The 16795-nt window shown below is 39.4% G+C and overlaps 1 protein-coding gene across 5 annotated transcripts in view; it reads right to left on the bottom strand.

Annotated features, from left to right (window-relative positions):
* Positions 1–16795, bottom strand: part of nalcn (sodium leak channel, non-selective) — an 84668-nt gene that overhangs the window by 27686 nt on the left and 40187 nt on the right. For all 5 annotated transcript variants that reach the window (XM_028591007.1, XM_028591012.1, XM_028591008.1 and 2 more), the window contains 3 exons: positions 11915–12106; positions 10122–10259; positions 9500–9574 (listed from right to left, as the gene is read on the bottom strand). In XM_028591007.1, the coding sequence (XP_028446808.1) occupies positions 9500–9574; positions 10122–10259; positions 11915–12106 (405 nt within the window). The remainder of the gene's footprint in view (positions 1–9499; positions 9575–10121; positions 10260–11914; positions 12107–16795) is intronic.

Raw genomic sequence — 16795 nt, 5'->3', positions numbered from 1 at the left:
TAGAGCAATATCGGGCAGCAACAACAGCCAATAGACAAACTGATTTCTTAAATCACATGCAGCCATTGCCCCATTAGTGTTCATGTGTTCCTGGGGGGCACTTTAACATTTTATATGTTTAAGGTTAAGTTTAAGTTTATTTCATTTATATAGCACTTTAAAAGCAAACACCTTTAATCACAATCAAAAATTACAGGCCAGAGAATAAAAGTGTGTCTTAAGCTGCGTCTTAAAAATATCAACAGACTCAGCCTGTCTAATGGCCTCTGGCAGGCTATTCCAGAGCTGAGGAGGCGCTACAGAAAAGGTGCTATCACCGGCCTTTTTTTTCTATGATCGGGGCACAGTCAACATGCCACGGTAGGCTGATCTGAGGGGTCTGGTGGGGCGAGACCATTGAGTGATTTATAGACAATTAAGAGGGTTTTAAAGTTTATCCTGAAGTGAACGGGGAGCCAGTGTAAGGATGCAAGGACAGGGGTGATGTGGTCTTGTTTCTTTGTCCTTGTTATTAACCGGGACAGCTGCGTTTTGGACAAGTTGTAACCGGGAAATCGTAGCCTGGGAAATACAGAGATAGAGGGAATTACAGTAGTCCAGCCTGGATGATATTAATGCATGAATGATTCTTTCTAGGTCAGAGGGTGATAGGAAATGTCTACTTTTGGAGATGGTTCTGAGTAGGAAGAAACTGGACCTGACAACGGAATTTGCACATTAAAACTGAAATCTCCATCTAATATAACACCCAGGTTCTTGGCATGTGGTCTAATGTAGGTGGAAAGGTGACTAAGGTTCTGGGCAGTTGCAGGGGTAAGGTGTGGGGGGCCAAAAAGCAGTATTTCTGTTTTGTCCTTGTTTAGCTGTAGGAAATTATGCGCCAGCCAGTCTTTGATGTCTTGGAGACAGTTCTGAAGTCGGGTTATGTCGATGACCTGACTATGAGAATTGAGAGGTACAGTATGTAGATCTGCGTATCGTCTGTGTAGCAATAAAAAGAGATGTTATGGGTTTGGACGATTCTTCCCAATGGGAGCATGTAGAGACAGAAGAGAAGGGGACCTAAAACTGAGCCCCGTGGAACCCCATAAGACATATTTGCGAGTGAGGAGGATGAGCTGCCAAGGGAAACCGTGAACTGTCTGTTTGAAATGTATGATTTGAACCAATCGAGGGCGGAGCCTGAAATGGCGACCCATCTTGACAGGCGATGCAGCAGCATCATGTGGTTGAGAGTATCGAAAGCTGCACTAAGGTCTAAAATAATTAATACAGAACATTTACCACAGTCTGCAGCACAAAGGAGGTCATTTGTCACTTTCAGGAGAGCTGTGTCAGTGCTATGGTGCTCCCGGAACCCTGACTGGATTTTTTCGAAGCTCTTGTTTTGTTTTAGAAAGGACAAAATTTAATTAAAAACAACCTTTCCTAAAGCCTTTGATAAAAACAAAAGCTTTGAAATTAGGATAGACGGGTCAAGACCAGGCTTTTTGAGAAGTGGCTGAACTATGGCATGTTTAAAACAAAATGGAACGGTACCTTTGGATAGAGAACTGTTAAAAACTGTCACTATGGTAGAACCGACTGCATCAAATGTTTTAGTAGCTTTGTTGGTATAATGTCTAGATGGCAGTTAGTGGGCTTCATGTCTGCAATTATGCGTCCAAGCAGGCGTAAGGAAACTGGGTGGAAATTATTAAAAGCTGGAGGGTACTCAATAGGCAGTGAGGAATCTTTGGTATGGTGTAATAAGTTTGACCTAATGATTTCAATTTTGTCTATAAAAAAATATTTGAACTGCTCACAGTTGATAAGAGAGAAATTTATGGTTAAAGAAACAGAGGGGTTAGATGTACTGTATACCTAAGACTGCAGTTTTACGGGCACTGCCAGCTGAGGTTACATTGCAAGTTAATACAAAAAAAAATAAAAAGAGGAAAAAAACTATGGTGCTAAAACTACAATGGCCGACAGGGGCAAACACACTGCAACTAAACACACGCAAATAGACAAAACACAAGCAAATTAAGAAAACAACTTCATTAATTTGACAACACATGCACAGCATTTACACATGCACATGCACACAACACAACCAAATACAGAAACGATGCAAAAAGAAACGCACACAATCCCCGAAAACAAATGTACCTGAAAAATGCTGCATCCAGTTTACACAACGTAAGTTCTCCAGGCCTCTAGGGGAGCACTAAGTGGAACAGCTTGATTTTCGAGAGAGCGCTCTGCCTATTTATTACCACGAGTTTAAAAACATGTCTCTGCTGATTGGGTATCACCTGTGACCTGAGCCAATAAACTGACACTCCCACCAAACGAGAGAAAACCTATTTCAAACATAGACTTAATATTTACAGTCTATGATCTCAAAGCAGTTGCACACCATTCTGAGATTGAACGTGCAGTCTCTCTCTCTCTCTCTCTCTGTGGTCAAAAATCAAGCTATTCCACTTATTGCTCCCCCGTAGAGGACTGGAGAACTTCCGTTGTGTAAACTGGATTTAGCTTTTATTTTACATTTGTTTTTGGGTTTGTGTGCTTTTCTTTTTGCATCGTTTCTGTTTTGGGTGGTTGTGTGCTTTTCTTTTTTGATCGTTTCAACATTTGCAACACTTTTGTGTAATTGGTTGTGTTGTGTGTATATGTTTGATAAATGCTGCGCAATGTTGTCAAATTCAGTGTTGGGCAAGTTACTTCCAAAATCTAATACATTATAGATTACTAGTTACTGTCATTTGAGAGTAATTAGTTATATTACAATATTACTGTCTCTGAATTGTAATGCGTTACACTACTTTTGCATTACTTTTGAGTTACTTTCACCAAAATAACAGCGGAAGTTTGACTTGGCAGCTAGCTTGTGAATTTCATCACCGGATCAATAAAGTCTCCTCTTTATCCACTTTAATACTAATATTATAGATTATTCATAATATTTTGTATAATTAATATGGATATGCAAAGTAACTAAAGCTATAAAAATAGATAAGTAATACGTACAATAAGCAAGTAGGAGAAAATGAAAACCTTACCTTACAGTTGTGTTGTAAAATGTTTGTTTAAAGCACTTGAATAAGAAATTCATGTTGTTTAGTTTAAAACAGTTTAAAGGAAAGGGTCAATTATAGTGTGATTAAAACTCACTATACATTAATTACAGTACTTGATTTACAGCTGATATGTAAAAAGGTCCACAACCTTATTTAACAGTAATTTAGTTTTACTGCGAACCGTCACAGGAAGGACTTTTATTTTGACGTACACGGAAGTTGTCTGTTGTGTACTCTTGCTAGCTTGTGTTGAGATGAACGTGAGACCTTTTATATATGTCAATGCGTGAGACCCTAGATGCAAACATGTCCGTCAAGCTAAGTTGCTCACTTTCTGGTTTGTAAAACTGCAACATTGAACAGTAAATGGTCACAGTAAAAGACAAGCGTGTTTGGTCGTCATTCGAAGCCTTTCCACTACAGGCATAGTTACTCTCCACGGCAGATAAACTGAAATTATATTTACGTGTAGCAAGCCTAAACATTAATTCCCGACATGTTTAAATCTGTCAGCAGCTTGGACACACTGCTGTCCGTACCGTCACCTGTTGGGACACAGATGTTATGAAATAATACTCACGGCTTTTTTTCCCTGTGAACAAATGATTCGCGGTGTTGGGAAATTCTTAAAAGATTTAGCGTTAAAATGCGTTGTAACTCGCGTTACTGAGATTGTAACGGGTATAATATTACCAAAATTTAATTAGTAATGTGTTATATTACTGCGTTACAGCAAAAAGGAATACATTACTGTAATTGCGTTACTTTTGTAACGCGTTACTCCCAACACTGGTCAAATTAATGAAGATGTTTTCTTAATTTGCTTGTGTTTTGTCTATTTCCGTGTGTTTCATTAAGTTGCAGTGCGTTTAAACAGTCTCATAACAATGTGCAACTCATGAAACACAATGAACAAATGAATGCAGAGTGATTTGTAACCATAAATCTGTGCTGTGTCTCTAATTTGTAAATCGTAAAACACAATGCACAAATGAATGCAGAGTGATTTGTATCCATGAACACAATTCACAAATGAATGCAGAGCGATTTGTATTTGTAAATGCGTATATGTGTCTGTGCGTCTAATTTGTAATTTGTATTTCAGCATTTGTAAATCAACTTGTAAATTTGTAAATCTCCTTCTATTTGTGTGGATACTTTTGAGACAGTTTTTCCGCGACGTGCGGTCACAAACATCTTGTGTCTCAAGTGACGATCCAGTTTTTAAAAAACACTGCAGATTTTAAAACTGTTAATCATTCTAGATGTATCCAGGGGGCCCCGTACAAAACCCAGGGGACAATTAGGGGGGCATTTGAACAGCCATAGTGTAAATAAAGTGAAACATCTGCTATATTTTTAGTGCCTTTCAGAAACATAGTTACACAAAAATTCACCAAAAGGTAGCCCTACATGTACCTAAGGGAAGAGGTGGCGGAGTCATGGTTTACATGAAAGATAATATTCAGTGCAGCCGGATTGATTTGTTTTATGTTAATCTGGAATGTATTGGACTAAATATAACTCTCTCTTCTCAAATGTCATTTGTCCTGGTTTTGTTAAATTGTCCACCTTCTTCCAATAATAGCCTTTATGATGAATTTAAAAGGTTACTCAAAGAATGTAATTCTAAAAAAATAAGTCATAATTTTGGGGGACTTTAACATAAATTGGGATGACAAGAAAATTAGGAATTCATTTAAAACAATTACAGATAATATGGATTTTACACAATTGCAAATGCATTCCTTTCGACTAGGCTATTGAAATAATAGCAGGAACACCAAAGTAAACAACAACAATCAACCAGTTTGTGCTGCATGGTATAAATGTTTTAAAATTACATTTCATGAGCAGTTCAGCATTTTCTCAAGTTTCACATAAGCCTTGAACAGAAAGACACCTGAGAGGCTGATGTGTGTGGTGTGTGTGTTGAAAGCAAATAACTTTAATTCCTGTTCTCAGGCTGTGATTAAAATGCATGGATTCAAAACTGTTTCACTTGCCAACAGCTCACATCACACAGCATTAAAGCAACCAGATATTACAGCACAGCGAGCTAACGCTGATCTGCTTGATCACAGCGCGACTACCCACAATGCTCTGTGTTTCTCCTGATGTTTCAAGCGTTGACTCTTACTGTAGATGAAAAACCAAATCAAGACAAATGGTCTGTTGAGATTGACAGATGCAAGTCATTCCCATGAAAGGCGGGGCTGCAATCAGCATACAAATGATGACAGATGTTTTTAGCTACATGCCTTATTGATGATGTCATTATCAAATCAGCAGTCATGGGCAGACACAGTAGACACACGCACGCACGCACGCATAAAAGTTTAAATATTCTCATAGTCCTTTCAGACCAAACGTGCTGTGCTTTCCGCTAGCTTCAGTGCACATCTAAAGCTCATGAGCAGCACAGTGGCGTTGTTGCAGACTGTTACAGTTGCTGTACTTTTACAGAGTTAACAACATTAGTTCTATTTTCTATTTCTATTTTTTTCTCTAAATCATAAGGTGATCCTGTATGTAGCTAAGCTGTGTACTTCTTTATACATTGTTAGTCAGAGGTATTTTATACAGGTATATTCACCGACGTTTTGGGAAAAAACTCACAGGACGGTTTTCAAAAAGATGCTGCGGACCTATTATGCATAAAAGTAAAATGAATTCCCAAGATGGGTCAGTCAAACTTTTGGCTGAGTGAACAGCATTGTTAATAAAAGAAATGAATAGATTAAGAGAGGAAGCTAGCCACTCAGCACACCCTGGAGTCAAAGATCAGGAGAGCTGTGAACTGCTGTATATGGTGATTTACAAGAGGTCTTACTTCAATACACTAAATAAATAAATAAATTCATTATATCCTGATGGCAATTACTTTATGCTAAAGTCAGAAGGTTCTGTATAACAAGAGTATGATGGCTATCACATAGAACATGATATTGGCAGTGACTTATCAACATATATATAGAAAATAATTTGAAGAATGGTTTACTATCATCATGCATAATAGTGCAGTGCTGTGCAGGTAGGCCTTATCGCTCAAAGCTTGGCTGCACATTTTCATTTTAATGTGGCATGTACACACCAAACACACACATAAAGACACCGCTGGCGCACCTGCAACCACACACATCTTCTATGCTTGAAGTCTTTCATGGGAAACAAAACACAATGGCGTGTAAGGGGAGCGGACATGTTCAACTGGTATTTCTGATACACATAGGCCATGAAATGGGGGGCAAGATAAACCGTCACCCACTAAAACACAAACATTTTCTCCACAGTAGCTACAACAACGTTCAGCATGACAGTAAATGCAACTGTGATGAGCTCACTGTGTACATTATTCCCTGTATTGTCAACATGTGTATAGCATCCCCTGCTTTCCACCAAAAACACACAAACATCATCCCTTATTTCACTTATTACTTATAATACCAAGACAAAATTCTATGATTTGCATGAACTCGCTCTTTGAATCGTTTATTCGGCTTCATTTCGTCCTGTCTCGGCAGAGAATACAAACATAGCTTTTGTCTGTCAAACTCTCAATCTAAATATTAATTGATATCAATCCCATACCCATAACGCTTAATGAAACAAAACAGTTTTTGAGATTAAAATAAAAATACATTAAGTGATACTATTTTCTGTACACTACATGGTCATTTTGTGTATTTTTTAAAGAGCTTGCCATGGTCACATTACGGACAAACCACAAACATAACCAACTCAATGAAGCTATTCATCAAACAGCAGGCAAAAATGATTCATCACATACACTGTAATTGGTTTCTCATCCCTCACAGCCCACGTGTATTTCTTTAAGAAAGGTTGGCCGTGTCATTGGGCTTTTGCCAAATGTTTGCAGAAGCTTTCTCTTGTGGGAGGGTGATCACAATCTATGGTCTATTTATAGTCAGTCTCCATATCCGTGATTGAAGCACCTGTAAAATAGGCAATTTTACAGTCACTGCGCCTAATCACTCAGCTGTGGGTGGGAAATAACCTACCCAGGCAAGCTGAGACCTGCCAGCCGGCTATGAGTGCACAGCGTTTATGTGAACTGTGTGTGTGTGTGTGTGTGTGTGTGTGTGTGTGTGTGTGTGTGTGTGCTTGCATGCGTGCGTGGTTGTGTGTGCAATCCTTCTCTCCAGGGGGCACCTACACCTCCCTCTAGCAGAAGGGAAGGAGCTAAAAAAGATCAAGGCAAGGAAGGCCCCGGGTCCGGATGGAATCTGCTCCAGACTGCTTAAAGAGTGTGCAGATCAGCTCAGTGAGGTCATCCTGCACATCTTCAACCTGAGCCTGAGTCTGGAGCGAGTTCCAGTCTTGTGGAAGACTTTGTGTGTGGTCCCAGTTCCTAAAGCTGCGCATCCCAGGGAGCCCAACCACTTCAGACCGGTGGCCTTAACTTCTCACCTGATGAAGACCTTGGCGAGGATTGTATTCCAACACCTGAGAACCCTGGTGAGCTCAGAACTGGACCCCCTACAGTTCGCTTACCAACCAGGCATAGGGGTGGAGGATGCCATTATCTATCTATCACACAGATCACGGTCACATCTGGAGAACACTGGGAGCACTGTGAGGGTCATGTTTTTTTTATTTCTCCAGTGCTTTCAATACAATTGAACCATCACTGCTCTGGGGGGAAGCTATTGGGAGCTGGAGTTGACCCCCACCTGTCTGCATGGACCATCAGTTACCTCACTGACGGACCACAGTATGTGAGGCTCCAGGACTGTGTGTCTGATGTGGTGATGAGCAGCACAGGAGCACCACAGGGTACAGTGCTCGCCCTGTTTCTCTTCACCCTGTATACAGCGGACTTCAGGCACAACACAAGCAGCTGTCACATGCAGAAGTTCTCTGATGATACTGCCATTGTTGGGAGGGTATCAGAGGAGAATGATCAGGAATACCGGGAGGTCATCGGGGACTTTGTCAACTGGTGTGAGTAAACCACCTTCACATCAACGCCAGCAAGACAAAGGAGACTTTCATAGGAGGCTGCCTGGTACTACACCGGTGAACATCCAGGGTGTCGACATCGAGATGGTGGAGACATACAAATATCTGGGTGTTCACCTAAACAATAAACTGGACTGGTTCTATAACACAGACATCCTGTACAAAAAGGGCCAACGCCGTCTCCACCTGCGGAGGAGGCTGAGGTCTTTTGGTGTGTGCAGGACTCTGTTAAAAACATTTTATGACTCTGTGGTTACGTCTGCAATCTTTTATGCAGTAGCCTGCTGGGGAGCTGGGAGCACAGAGAGGGACAGAAAAAGGCTAAACAGACTGGTGAAGAGGGCTAGCTCTGTTCTGGTCTGTCCTCTGGACACCACAGAGGAGGTGGGGGAGAGGAAGATGTTAGCCAGGCTGGCATCAATCATGGGCAACACCTCTCACCCCCTACATGAGACTGTGAGTTCCCTGAGCGGCTCCTTCAGCAGTAGACTGCTGCACCCTCAGTGCAAGCAGCAGTCAGACTCTTTAATGCAACGTCATAATGTAGCACTGCTAGCTGTTTCTGCAATATGAGCCATAACTGGACAATATCCAGCACTATGCACATTTATCTATTTATCACTCTTTGCTACCTCCAACTGTGCAATATGTCATCTCTATTCATTCGCACCTTACTCATCTGTATATCTGTGTTTATATACTGTCTGTTTATATAAGGTTGTTTATTGTGTAAATACGGTTGTTTTATTACTATTATTATTATAACTAATTCTATTCAATTTTTCCATTTCCTATACTTTATGTATATTTTTTTCTCCTATGACTACTTAATGTGTATTTGTGTTATTCTGATGTGTGTACATTTAATTCAAAAACCAATTTCCCAATAGAAATTCATCTGCAACTGCACTTCATTTGCATTTGATGACATAAACTGGTCTGCCCGTTGAGCAATGGCAAGCACCAAGGCCTTGTGTGTGTGTATAAGTGCCAGCTTTTTCACACAACAGGGTTTTGCTTTATTGAAGTTAATTGCCCACTTACTCAACCCTCTAGAGAAAAAAACCCAAAAGGTGAAAATGAAAAATTACTCAGAGCCCTGCCCACATGTGGGCACATATGACAATCCTGTCACTCTTCCCAGGGTAGCAACCCAAAGTGCTCAGCTTTTAAATAAAATGTAGCAGCAAACAACAAGTAGAAACAGCAAGCAGCAGACAAATTAGTTAGCACTTCAGATCACAGGGAGAGAAATTGTAATTTTGAAATGTGTTGCATGTGTACTTTTGCTATTGTTATTATTACTGGTCAATATGTCTACTAACGAAAGGTTTTGTACTGGAATACATAGTAGTGTTAACTTTTCATATTCCTAGATAATGACTGCTCTTAAAGATCTGAGCATGAACTTGTTTAGTCTCTGGACATAATTTACATAAGCTTCTTACCTGTTTGAGCTTTTTCAAGTCTTCATCCAACTCCAGATTGTCCAAGATTACAGCCACAAAAAGACTGAGCAGAATCTAAAATGCAACAAGAGGTGCAGGAGTGCATAAGACATAATGCGTTGTGTGAACTCATTACAATATGTTAATGTCATTATTATCCTCATTACCATAAAAATAAGATTTTTTAATTTTTTTAATTTTTTAAGTCTGCTTAGTAATTGCATTTGTTGCTTGTTTTGTTCTGGAAGACATCCTGTCTGTCTGGGGTAAAGTGTGAGTCATCCCGAGACTCTGTGCTGTCTGAATGCTCCCCATATCAGAAGGCCAAACACTGAAATGTCAGCACTTCTTACGCCTGCAAGTCTTATTAACTGTGATTAGATGTAACACTTGAGAGAGCACTGAAGGGATGTGGGCACTAATTAATTACATTAAGAAAACAATTCAGGTATCCTTTTGTCACTTATTTTTACAAACTTGCTTTTACTGAAAATTTGTTTGAATTGAATACTGCAGCAAATATACAATGAACTAAAACGTAACATACCCAAAAGACTATAAACTGAAATTCAACAGTCTCTTCAACATTTCTACATTTGAAACAGCACAGTGGGTTCCTCACCAGAGTCGCAAACAGATGGTAGAGGATGAAGTAAATGGCTACTACCGGAGCCCACATATGACCTACAGCCACCAGAGTCTGGTCCATGACATCTACCCAGCCCTCCTGGGTTAGGATCTGGAACATGGACATGAATGCCTATGGGGAGGAAAGCACAGCATAAGAGAAAGTGAGAGAGGCAAAAGGTGAGAGAGTGCATCTGACTATACAAGCAGAAGCGCTGAAGAGATGAAGAGAAAGAGAGAGACAGGGAGGAAATTACACAGAGGAAACTGACATTTGAAACATGCTTTTTCACAGGAGAGCAAATATCACACAGCTGATGCACATGCCCCCATCTGACCATTCTTCTCTAACTAGCGATTGGGAGATTCTGAAATTTAAGGCAGAGAAAGAAGAGAGGAAGTGAGGGGACAAGCCATCTATTTTTTTTACTCTGTCCTGCTGTCCTCTCATCTACTTGGTAGAGGTCAGATAAAAGTGTAGGGAACAGCCAGCTGCAACACTGTGGCCCCTGGAGTCAAACGGCACGCCTGCGCCTCCTCCTTAGCATCTCACCTCCAGACAACACACCCCCCAGTCTCCCCCACCCCTCCTCCCTCGCAGCCCCTCCCACCTGCTCCCACATCCCAGTCACTGCAGATAAAAATTAACCCAGCAACAGGTCTGCCCGTGGGGGAGACAGCCAAACATCATTAACTATGATGCGTGTGTCTGTGTGCACATATGTGGTTGTGTGAGGCACAAGCAATACGGAAATGAAGAGAGAAAATAAGAGCGAGAAGGGTAACACAGCATACAAGTGGCATCTGTTTACGAGCAACCCCCCATGTCCCGCTGTGCCCAGGATCAGTGAAATGTTGGGAGAAAAAAAATGAGGATGGAAACGTGGCTAAAGAGAGAGAAAAAAGCTCATGAGCACTTAGAAATCAAAGGAGGTACCACATCTGTTGACCATCATGCAACCCATCATCAGGCCTCCCCATTGCTTGTATACATTTAGATTATGTAGAATTTTTATGCAGTGTATTTCATATACTACCTGTATCTCCTTATTTTAACTATCACATGTTTCCCTGAGAGCACATTATTTGAAAATTAGGGCATATTCAAACAAAGTGTGTTTTGAGCAGCTGAGGTGAGCTAAGTCTTTAGAGAGTTTACTGGTTTGGTTTGCTTTATTTGTGCAGTTGAAACCAATAGTATTCAAAATCAGGTGGCTCTTACTAAACAACTGCTGATATTGCCTGAAAATGCTGGCTAAATGAAATAAGAATAAAAAAAACTCCAAATGCAGGATTTGTGCATATAAGGGAAGATACATTGACATCTAATAACCAGCATTTACTCACAGGGAGCCTTGCACAATAAAATGAGAGAAAATTACAGCCTGCAGTGGTGGTCATACTTGACTACTTATTTATGTATTCTTACCTGCTATGAACATAGAGACACTAATTACAGTAAGGAGTTAAATCAATCAGGCTTAGCAAAAGTTACCCTGAATCAAACTGAATTTTAAGACTCCTGATGACAGATTTCCAAAACTCTGTTCAATAAATCAGCAATTTGTGCTTACGTGTGTGACTCAGGATGCCTTTTTAACAAAACATGACTCGTTTATACACAGTTTGCCTAAAAGAACACATACACAAATGCATCTAAGAAATATGCTGAAGGTATGATCACACCCATAGAAGCTTTCTAAAATAGATGACTCTTTTTACTAATAGACTTTTAAAAGTATGCAGACTGGCCTCTTGGTGACAGGTTAAGTGCGAGTGGTTCCTTACCCTGGGGAATGTGGTGAAACGGTCCAGCTCCTCCACAAAGCAGAACATCTGCAGGCTGATGGCTGACATGACGATGAGGAGGCTGGCTGTGAACACCACCAGGCTGCCTAGTTTTTTACCTGGACCAAATATCTTATACACAAAGTCCTCCAGAGCTGGGGAAATCTTAATCAAACGCACCACACGTAGCACCTGAGGGGAAGAAAAACATACATTTCTACTGTTAGGTTGCTGTTTGTGTAAACATTGTTCATTTTTGTTGCATTTATTACAGTACACCAAAGGAACAGAGAGGTGGTATTTTAAAGATAGTTTATAAAAAAATATCAGAGTTATAAAAGAAGACCCATTGGCAACATTGATTAGATATTGATTTATAAAAAACAGCACATTGATCTTGATACAGTGGTAGAGGTGCAGTGATACTGTGCTCTGTCAACAGGCTCAGTCCCTAAATTGCTTGTGGTGACAACAACCCCCAAAAGGTAATGCATATTGGTCCGGCTTTGATCGCGGATCCAGAGAGTGGCTATTGATCGAGCTCAGGGCTGATGCCCCTGGCCAAAGATTTTTCTTTAGAATCTCGCTCTGCATGGCTATCTTTCATTCCTCGGGATACACAAAAAAAAAAGAAGACAAACAGGGGATACTGAGAAAAAAGGAACCTACAGTAAACAAATACAGTAATAACACTCACAGCATGATGACAGATGGGATGAGAGGACACTATATCTTTTAGTCCTGACAGACCATGATGACCACTATCCATTTTACAACAGATGGACGCTCTGGGGCTAAGAGCTTACCACAAGAGGGTTGGGTCAAAGAGAATATGAGGCTAAAACAGCAAAACAAGTTCTTTTTGTGATTGTTGCGGGCAAAAATCCTTGATTATGCGGCACGTTTTCTTAAAAAATGCGATGGAATATGCGGGATATTTATGCAATTTTATGCGATGAAATTGGGAACTTGCAAAAATTGCGGGAACTTGCAAAAACTGCGGTTTGATGAAAAAGAGAAGAAAAAGTGATTCCCCCAACACCCTGCTTTTTTTAAACTTAATTTCCAAAAATATTTTACAGATATTCAGTCATTGCAATAAGTAAACAAATCAGATACAAAATTATAATTATAAAAATATATACAAATAATATAATATTAAAGTAAAAATAAAAGTAATAGTCTAAACAGAGGGAAATAAAAGATACAAAAGAGACAGACTTTCAAAAATCGTTAATAATATAGACAGCAGGAGCACTTAAACAAAGAAATTTGAGTAGACATCAGATATTAAAATAGCTTTCTTATTGGATACCAACTTAAGAAACTCAAAGTACATGTCAAATTCAACCTCTAACACCTGCTTTTCGATGATGTTCACGTTGCGTAATTACGTCACTTCATAACATTCCCATGGCAACAGGGGAAAATGGCTGCTCTTGTGTTACGTAAACGCAAAATTTTTTCAACTTTCTGCTAAGATATATGTGACTTTTTTGCAACAAAAATGCGGGGATTATGAAATCATGCAAGCACCACATATTTGCACAGAAATCGGCAATTTATGCGGCAAAAGTGCGGCATATTTGAAAAAATGCAGCCCCCGCATGAATATGCGGACTTTGGTTGATTATGCATTGAATTATGCGATCGCATAATCACATTTTTCTGGAGGGACTGCTTATTGTGCAAAGCCTGAGACCAACACAGCTTGGGAATCTGAAATGACATCCCAGGATGACAATGACATTAACTGCAGACTCAAAATAACTACCAGTAGTTATACTGAGCAAAATAAAAATGTGATATAACTATTAATTTGCGTGCAGCACCATTAAATAAGCAAGGCTCTGATTATATTCCACCATGGCCATCAATACCATTAGTCCTGACATGATGCTAAGTAAAGTACTGATTTAATATTGAAGCTTTTTGTTTTAATGTTCCAATTACGCTGCTTTACCCAAATCTATTATATTGATACATAACAAAGGGATTATTCTTTTCCAATGTAAACTAGGAAGAAAAAATACACTATTATATGTTCTTTAGTCTCGCTTTGCCAGACCCTCCTCCAAAGCGCGCTGAAGGAGGGTCCACACAGCATTCAGGGATGGGAGGAAAATGTGCTCTGGTTTAATGGCATTTCTTTAAACCAATCAGAATTGCCATGGGCGGTGGTAAACTCTGCATAGAGCCGCTGCAAAATAGTTGTGCGAGAGAAAACTCTGATAGTCTAGCTAGCTGTCTCAATTTACGATGCAGAGATCTGAGGAGCAGTCAACAATTAGTCCTCATAAATCCACCCAATTTAAAATTCCAACACAAAGAAAGTGGAAGGAAATGGAAAATACATTCATCTGGCAAATTTCCTGCAGCACCAGAGCAATCCTGGAAGTGGAACACGAAGGCTATAGACTACAGTATATGATCTTTTACTTGATTTCTTTGTATTAGCATGTCTGCAATCCGAGAAATAAATGTTTCTCATGCAGACATCAGACGAGCAATAAACAATCTTGAATGAGGTTCTTTGATGTGATGTGTGTAAATTACTTTTACAAGACCACAGTTCAGGCTCAGGGCCAGATCTGGAGAAAGAAACCCGATAAATAACAGAATGTCATTGCATGGCTGAATCAATTAATTGTTTTTGTTTTTTTCACGAGTATTGTGTGTCTGATACCAATGATTAATCGTAGAATGCTCTCCAGCTGTGTTGCCTGTGTGTGCTTCTGGCTCTAGCCTCGCAAGACAAAGCAATGCTTAACATAAAATTGAATAGCACAATATGTCACATTGTCACTGTCACAGATATCCCTTCCAGAATTTTAAACCCATGTTGGCCAAATACCAATAACCAGAATCGGATCAGTGCATCCATACCAGAAATGTCCAAATATTATACAATGCCCTGCCTTTCTGAAAAATGCATTGACTGAACTGTTAAATCATGCTGCAGTTGAAGTCGTTGAAATTCTGAACACACAGAAAGGAAATGTTGAGGGGGGTTCCAGTAGCTGATTAAAAATCATTGTGCCAAGTGTACTGTACGTGTGTATGTCTGTACGTATGGACTCTAAAGCATGTGACATCTAGTCCAGACTGAAAGACAACTGGTAAGGCTAACCTTTAGCAGTGAAACACCTCTTGGTTAAATAAAATTAAATACAAATCCGAAACAAGCATTGATTGTGTAGCCTAGTCCCTTCTCTTATAGCCAGCACACTTCTGATTACCTCACAGAGCCTTAAGGTTAATCACTTGTGACTAAATGTCAGCTGTTTGAACTGGGACCTACTTGGGAAAATATCAGCAGGGAGACTAAATGATAAATTCTTTCTCATGAGTGAGTGAGGCACGTAACTCCCAGTTGCTTTTTAAAAATTGCTCATTAGCCAAAATCAGAAAACTGATATGAATGTGTGCAAATATAATGTGTGCAAGCTATTGCACACATTATATTATACTTTATGACATTACACTTTACAAACTTGTATTATATGTGCATGTTGTTTAGCTACAGTATGTTCTGAGCTTGTTCCCTGTTTGAATTTGTTAAAACATATTTTTTAATTCTTTAACTTTTTAAAGTCACAAAAAAATAAAGAATTCCCATCCAATTCTTTTTCCTCAAAGCCCTCCATAAATCATGAATGTGATGCTATTCAGTAACTAATTATTAGGATAATAGAACATCTTGCCAGCACATTTTTTCAAGACTGTATTAACATGCAAAAATAAGGTAGTGTAACAAAAACAAAACAAAAAAGATAAAGGCCTATTACTGAAATGAATCACCAAGCTAAAGCAAGTGTCAAGTCACTGTAAGTCAATTTGTATCTTTTAATGAGAAAAAAAAACACATTTAACAAAAAACAGTATTGTTTGTTTTGGAGCAGTAATATCTAGAAAAGAAAACAAAAAAAGATCTAAGAACAGCCAGAAAGTCAACAATTACTTCCAATGGAATGCAGTATACATGTTTGCATGTGATTGCTTGAGTGTAAGCATTGCACATGTTTGGGTGGCAGCTGTTGAGAGAGTCAGACCGGATCAGGGCAGCTTGTATGGTCAAGGCTCATTAAAGACATATCAAGAAGCCCTTCCCCATCAGATCCTTCCCAGAGCTTTTCATCGGCTACATCACGTGCCCTACAGCAAGGTGACAGGGTTAAATGCTGGACAGAGTGCAATACTTAAAGGCTCTAGGGGATGATAATGCCACTGTACAAGGCACCATTGGTTCATAATATACACAGTTGATTTATAGCTCTGCCTTGAGAACTGGAAAAACTGGGTAGTCATAAAACTGGGCAACTGTCCACACTTGGATGTTAGATCAAACACATGTAAACGTACAGGCAAACTGAATTTATATAAAAAAAAAACTGCAGACCACCACCACTACTAGATACATCTCTATTGAGGCCAAATGCATCACACATTATTGCTTTCAGCAACAGAATGATCGAGACTTCCCCAGCTCTCTGCCTCACATTCAGGAATTGAGGACTCAGACAAATGTCATCAAATAATTTATACTTTATACATCAAATTTCCTCGAAATATGTGTCATGACTGAAAAATGCTACAGTTTAACTCAGAAACCACTTTACTGAATCTCTGTTAGAAATTTGTGGTGATGGTACATTTTAAGCATTTCGAATGAATAGAGGAGAGGTTTTAACAGAGGAGACTGATATGATTGATTCATACTCGTTAATGCATTACAGGAAAGAAATGTCACGAAATGATTCATAGCTTCTGTTCTTCACTGCAATTTTATCTGAAGTGTGGATGATTTAGTTTCATATTTAGGATATAAACAGATTTATGTATGTTCATACAGGCATCCATTTGTGGAAGTACATATTGTGT

Source organism: Perca flavescens, chromosome 11 (genome assembly GCF_004354835.1).
Source record: "Perca flavescens isolate YP-PL-M2 chromosome 11, PFLA_1.0, whole genome shotgun sequence".
Taxonomy (NCBI): Eukaryota; Metazoa; Chordata; class Actinopteri; order Perciformes; family Percidae; genus Perca; species Perca flavescens.
The sequence above is the reverse complement of the archived record's forward strand: the minus strand, read 5'-3'. Positions and strand labels throughout refer to the sequence as shown.